Genomic DNA, 7,319 nt, shown 5'->3' on the forward strand with positions numbered 1-7,319 from the left:
GGACAGATATGTGGTGGGGGGGAAAGACAGAAGGACAGATATGTGGCGAGGGGAAAGACAGAAGGACGGATATGTGGTGGGGGGGAAAGACAGAAGGACGGATATGTGGTGGGGGGGGGGGGAAGACAGAAGGACAGATATGTGGTGAGAGGAAAGACAGAAGGACAGATATGTGGTGGTGGGGGGGGGGGGGAAGACAGAAGGACGGATATGTGGTGAGAGGAAAGACAGAAGGACAGATATGTGGCGAGGGGAAAGACAGAAGGACGGATATGTGGTGGGGGGGAAAGACAGAAGGACAGATATGTGGTGGGGGGGGAAAGACAGAAGGACCGATATGTGGTGAGGAGAAAGACAGAAGGACGGATATGTGGTGAGGGGGAAAGACAGAAGGACAGATATGTGGTGGGGGGAAAGACAGAAGGACAGATATGTGGCGAGGGGAAAGACAGAAGGACAGATATGTGGTGGGGGGATAGAATGAAGGACGGATATATGGTGGGGGGGAGACAGAAGGACAGATATGTGGTGAGGGGGAAAGACAGAAGGACAGATATGTGGTGGGGGAAAGACAGAAGGACAGATATGTGGCGAGGGGATAGAATGAAGGACGGATATATGGTGGGGGGATAGAATGAAGGACGGATATATGGTGGGGGGATAGAATGAAGGACGGATATATGGTGGGGGGATAGAATGAAGGACGGATATGTGGTGGGGGGATAGAATGAAGGACGGATATGTGGTGGGGGGATAGAATGAAGGACGGATATATGGTGGGGGGATAGAATGAAGGACGGATATATGGTGGGGGGATAGAATGAAGGACGGATATGTGGTGGGGGGATAGAATGAAGGACAGATATATGGTGGGGGGATAGAGAGAAGGACGGATATATGGTGGGGGGATAGAATGAAGAACAGATATATGGTGGGGGGATAGAATGAAGGACGGATATATGGTGGGGGGATAGAATGAAGAACAGATATATGGTGGGGGGGATAGGATGAAGGATGGATATATGGTGGGGGGATAGAATGAAGGAAGGATATATGGTGGGGGGATAGAATGAAGGACGGATATATGGTGGGGGATAGAATGAAGGAAGGATATATGGTGGGGGGATAGAATGAAGGACGGATATATGGTGGGGGGATAGAATGAAGGACAGATATGTGGTGGGGGGATAGAATGAAGGACGGATATATGGTGGGGGGATAGGATGAAGGACAGATATATGGTGGGGGGATAGAATGAAGGACGGATATATGGTGGGGGGATAGAATGAAGGATGGATATATGGTGGGGGGATAGAATGAAGGAAGGATATATGGTGGGGGGATAGAGAGAAGGACGGATATATGGTGGGGGGATAGAATGAAGGACAGATATATGGTGGGGGGATAGGATGAAGGACGGATATATGGTGGGGGGATAGAATGAAGGACGGATATATGGTGGGGGGTAGAATGAAGGAAGGATATATGGTGGGGGGATAGAGAGAAGGACGGATATATGGTGGGGGGATAGAATGAAGGACGGATATATGGTGGGGGGATAGAATGAAGGAAGGATATATGGTGGGGGGATAGAATGAAGGACGGATATATGGTGGGGGGATAGAATGAAGGACGGATATATGGTGGGGGGATAGAATGAAGGACAGATATATGGTGGGGGGATAGGATGAAGGACGGATATATGGTGGGGGGATAGAGAGAAGGACGGATATGTGGTGGGGGGATAGAATGAAGGACGGATATATGGTGGGGGGATAGAGAGAAGGACAGATATATGGTGGGGGGATAGAATGAAGGACGGATATATGGTGGGGGGATAGAGAGAAGGACAGATATGTCTTGGGGGGGATAGAATGAAGGACGGATATATGGTGGGGGGATAGAATGAAGGACGGATATATGGTGGGGGGATAGAATGAAGGACGGATATATGGTGGGGGGATAGGATGAAGGACGGATATGTGGTGGGGGGATAGAATGAAGGACGGATATATGGTGGAGGGATAGAATGAAGGACGGATATATGGTGGGGGGATAGAATGAAGGATGGATATGTGGTGGGGGGGATAGAATAAAGGACGGATATATGGTGGGGGGATAGAATGAAGGACGGATATATGGTGGGGGGATAGAATGAAGGACGGATATATGGTGGGGGGATAGAATGAAGGACGGATATATGGTGGGGGGATAGAATGAAGGACGGATATATGGTGGGGGGATAGAATGAAGGACGGATATATGGTGGGGGGATAGAGAGAAGGACAGATATATGGTGGGGGGATAGAATGAAGGACGGATATATGGTGGGGGGATAGAATGAAGGATGGATATGTGGTGGGGGGGATAGAATGAAGGACGGATATATGGTGGGGGGATAGAATGAAGGACGGATATATGGTGGGGGGATAGAATGAAGGAAGGATATATGGTGGGGGGATACAATGAAGGACAGATATATGGTGGGGGGATAGAATGAAGGACAGATATATGGTGGGGGGATAGAATGAAGGACAGATATATGGTGGGGGGATAGAGAGAAGGACGGATATGTGGTGGGGGGATAGAATGAAGGACGGATATATGGTGGGGGGATAGAGAGAAGGACGGATATATGGTGGGGGGATAGAATGAAGGACGGATATATGGTGGGGGGATAGAGAGAAGGACAGATATATGGTGGGGGGATAGAGAGAAGGACGGATATATGGTGGGGGGATAGAATGAAGGACGGATATATGGTGGGGGGATAGAATGAAGGACGGATATATGGTGGGGGGATAGAATGAAGGACAGATATATGGTGGGGGGATAGAGAGAAGGACGGATATATGGTGGGGGGATAGAATGAAGGACGGATATATGGTGGGGGGATAGAATGAAGGACGGATATATGGTGGGGGGATAGAATGAAGGACGGATATATGGTGGGGGGAAAGACAGAAGGACAGATATGTGGTGGGGGGAAAGACAGAAGGACAGATATGTGGCGAGGGGAAAGACAGAAGGACGGATATGTGGTGGGGGGGAAAGACAGAAGGACAGATATGTGGTGGGGGGGAAAGACAGAAGGACGGATATGTGGTGGGGGGGGGGGAGACAGAAGGACAGATATGTGGTGAGGGGGAAAGACAGAAGGACAGATATGTGGTGAGGGGAAAGACAGAAGGACGGATATGTGGTGGGGGGATAGAATGAAGGACGGATATGTGGTGGGGGGGGGGGAAGACAGAAGGACAGATATGTGGTGAGAGGAAAGACAGAAGGACGGATATGTGGTGGGGGGGGGGGGAGACAGAAGGACAGATATGTGGTGGGGGGAAAGACAGAAGGACGGATATGTGGTGGGGGGATAGAATGAAGGACGGATATATGGTGTGGGGGGGGGGGGATAGAATGAAGGACGGATATATGGTGGGGGGGATAGAATGAAGGATGGATATATGGTGGGGGGGATAGAATGAAGGACGGATATATGGTGGGGGGGGATAGAATGAAGGACGGATATATGGTGGGGGGATAGAATGAAGGACGGATATATGGTGGGGGGATAGAATGAAGGACGGATATGTGGTGGGGGGATAGAATGAAGGACGGATATATGGTGGGGGGATAGAATGAAGGACGGATATATGGTGTGGGGGGGGGGATAGAATGAAGGACGGATATATGGTGGGGGGGATAGAATGAAGGATGGATATATGGTGGGGGGGATAGAATGAAGGACGGATATATGGTGGGGGGATAGAATGAAGGACGGATATGTGGTGGGGGGATAGAATGAAGGACGGATATATGGTGGGGGGATAGAATGAAGGACGGATATATGGTGGGGGGATAGAATGAAGGACGGATATATGGTGGGGGGATAGAATGAAGGACGGATATATGGTGGGGGGATAGAATGAAGGACGGATATATGGTGGGGGGATAGAATGAAGGACGGATATATGGTGGGGGGATAGAATGAAGGACGGATATATGGTGTGGGGGGGGATAGAATGAAGGACGGATATATGGTGGGGGGATAGAATGAAGGACGGATATGTGGTGGGGGGGATAGAATGAAGGACGGATATATGGTGGGGGGATAGAATGAAGGATGGATATATGGTGGGGGGATAGAATGAAGGACAGATATATGGTGGGGGGATAGAATGAAGGACGGATATATGGTGGGGGGATAGAATGAAGGACGGATATATGGTGGGGGGGATAGAATGAAGGACGGATATGTGGTGGGGGGATAGAATGAAGGACGGATATATGGTGGGGGGATAGAATGAAGGACGGATATATGGTGGGGGGATAGAATGAAGGACGGATATATGGTGGGGGGGATAGAATGAAGGACGGATATATGGTGGGGGGATAGAATGAAGGACGGATATATGGTGGGGGGGATAGAATGAAGGATGGATATATGGTGGGGGGATAGAATGAAGGACGGATATATGGTGGGGGGATAGAGAGAAGGACGGATATATGGTGGGGGGAGATAGAATGAAGGACGGATATATGGTGGGAGGGATAGAATGAAGGACGGATATATGGTGGGGGGATAGAGAGAAGGACGGATATATGGTGGGGGGATAGAATGAAGGACGGATATATGGTGGGGGGGATAGAATGAAGGACGGATATATGGTGGGGGGATAGAGAGAAGGACGGATATATGGTGGGGGGAGATAGAATGAAGGACGGATATATGGTGGGAGGGATAGAATGAAGGACGGATATATGGTGGGGGGATAGAGAGAAGGACGGATATATGGTGGGGGGATAGAATGAAGGACGGATATATGGTGGGGGGGATAGAATGAAGGACGGATATATGGTGGGGGGATAGGATGAAGGACGGATATGTGGTGGGGGGATAGGATGAAGGACGGATATGTGGTGGGGGGATAGAGAGAAGGACGGATATATGGTGGGGGGATAGAATGAAGGACGGATATATGGTGGGGGGATAGAATGAAGGACGGATATATGGTGGGGGGGATAGAATGAAGGACGGATATATGGTGGGGGGATAGGATGAAGGACGGATATGTGGTGGGGGGATAGAGAGAAGGACGGATATGTGGTGGGGGGGATAGAATGAAGGACGGATATATGGTGGGGGGATAGAATGAAGGACGGATATATGGTGGGGGGATAGGATGAAGGACGGATATATGGTGGGGGGGATAGAATGAAGGACGGATATATGGTGGGGGGATAGAATGAAGGACGGATATATGGTGGGGGGGATAGAATGAAGGACGGATATATGGTGGGAGGGATAGAATGAAGGACGGATATATGGTGGGGGGAGGTGTCTCAGGACAGTTGGAGGGTGTAGGGGGAGGGGGGGAGTATTGGGGGAGAGGTAGTAGCAGGTGTAATGGGGGATGGTAAAATGAGGGGGGTAGTTTCTGAGGGTGTAATGGGGGTGGGGTAATATGAGGGGGTATTGGGGGATGGTAATATAAGGAGTCTCAGGCTGAAGACAGGTGGGGGAGGGTCAGTCCTGGGGTGCAGTATGTTGGGGGATGGTAATATGAGGGAGGTACGAGGTTTCTGATGCCTCACATTTCACAGGCTGGGGGTGGGACTGTTTCCTCCTCGGCATTCTATCTTCTCTCCGGCACTTCCGGTCCGTACAGCTGAGATCGCCGGTGTACTTCCGGTGGCGCGCTGCCTCCTGGGAGGTGTAGTTCTAAGACGGATACGCCCCCTCACTCCGACCAGCACCCTCCTACGAGTCACATGACCTCAGGTTCCCCCCGCCTACACTTAAAACGACCAATCCGACGTTTCTCCGTCACAAAAGATCCCGTTGTCCCCGCCCCCTCCAATCCACCCGGAGAGGGGGATCCAGCTCTCTCCACCGACCTTTATTAGTTCTGGCCCCGCCCCCGCATTGTAAAGGTGTGGCCACGTCAGCGTGTGTAAAACTGCGACCGCCCCCGCCCCCTAGCGGCGGATTTAACCCCTTGCTACCCAGATCAATGCTGACACTTCTCTCCTACATGTATTTTTTGGCTAGAAAATTACACAGAACCCCCAAACATTATGTTTTTTTTTTAGCAGAGACCCTAGAGATTACAATGGCCGTCTTTGCAACTTTTTTTTAACTTGAATGGTATTTGCGCAGCATTTTTTTTCAAAGCGTTTTTTTTTTTTTTTGTGCTTTAAAAAAATAAATACAAATAAAGTAGTTAGCCCAATTTTTTTTTTTGCATAATGTGAAAGATAATATTACGCCAAATAAATAGATACCTAACATGTCACGTTTTAAAATTGCACACGCTCGTGGAATGGCGCCAAACTTAAAAAATCCACATAGTTAACCCTTTACATATTTTTTTTTTACAGGTTACATGTTTTGAGTTACAGAGTAGGTCTAGGGATAGAATTATTGCTCTCGCTCCAACGTTTGCGGCGATACCTTACATGTGTGGTTTGAACACTGTTTTCCTATGGGGGCGGGACTTACGTATGCGTTTGCTTCTGTGTGCGGGGACAGGGGCCCTTTAATTACATTTTAGTTAATTTAACTTTTATTTTTTTAGTTTGACACTTAAAAAATAATAATATTAATAATTTTGATCACTTTTATTCCTATTACAGGAATGTAAACATCCCTTGTAATAGGAATAGGGCATGACAGGTCCTCTTTACAGTGAGATATGGGGGGGGGAGGGGGGTCACAATAAGACCTCACATTTCACCACGAGACTGGAAAGCCTGAAATCCCCCAAAAACGATTTTTGGCGCCATTTGTTTGAATACAGAGGCTGGGCGCCCGTCCTCCGAACGATCATGGAGACTCCGGCGACCATCTGGTCCACCGGAAATCTCTATGGTAAACATTCAGGGCTGGGGATCCGTTCTCCGACTAACCGATGGCAGCCTCCAGTAAGAACGATCATGGAGACTCCGGCGACCATCTGGTCACTCAGAAATCTCTATGGTAAACATTCGGGGCCGGGGATCCGTTCTCCGACTCACCGATGGCAGCCTCCAGTAAGGACGATCATGGAGACTCCGGCGACCATCTGGTCACTCGGAAATCTCTATGGTAAACATTCGGGGCCGGGGATCCGTTCTCCGACTCACCGATGGCAGCCTCCAGCAAGAACGATCATGGAGACTCCGGCGACCATCTGGTCACTCGGAAATCTCTATGGTAAACATTCGGGGCCGGGGATCCATTCTCCGACTCACCGATGGCAGCCTCTAGTAAGGACGATCAGCCGCTATGATTGTTCTTATGGTGTAGATCAGAGATATGCAACTAGCGGTCCTCCAGC

The 7,319-nt window shown here is 49.6% G+C and overlaps 1 protein-coding gene across 1 annotated transcript in view; it reads right to left on the bottom strand.

The window, feature by feature from the left end:
- ZNF513 (zinc finger protein 513) overlaps positions 1-5,741 on the bottom strand; it is a 29,994-nt gene extending 24,253 nt beyond the window's left edge. The window contains exon 1 of the mRNA XM_040347979.1: positions 5,596-5,741. Coding sequence (XP_040203913.1) covers positions 5,596-5,635 — 40 coding nt within the window. The 5' untranslated portion in view covers positions 5,636-5,741. The remainder of the gene's footprint in view (positions 1-5,595) is intronic.
- Positions 5,742-7,319: the final 1,578 nt, after the last annotated feature.

Source organism: Rana temporaria, chromosome 4 (assembly GCF_905171775.1).
Source record: "Rana temporaria chromosome 4, aRanTem1.1, whole genome shotgun sequence".
NCBI classification, from domain to species: Eukaryota; Metazoa; Chordata; class Amphibia; order Anura; family Ranidae; genus Rana; species Rana temporaria.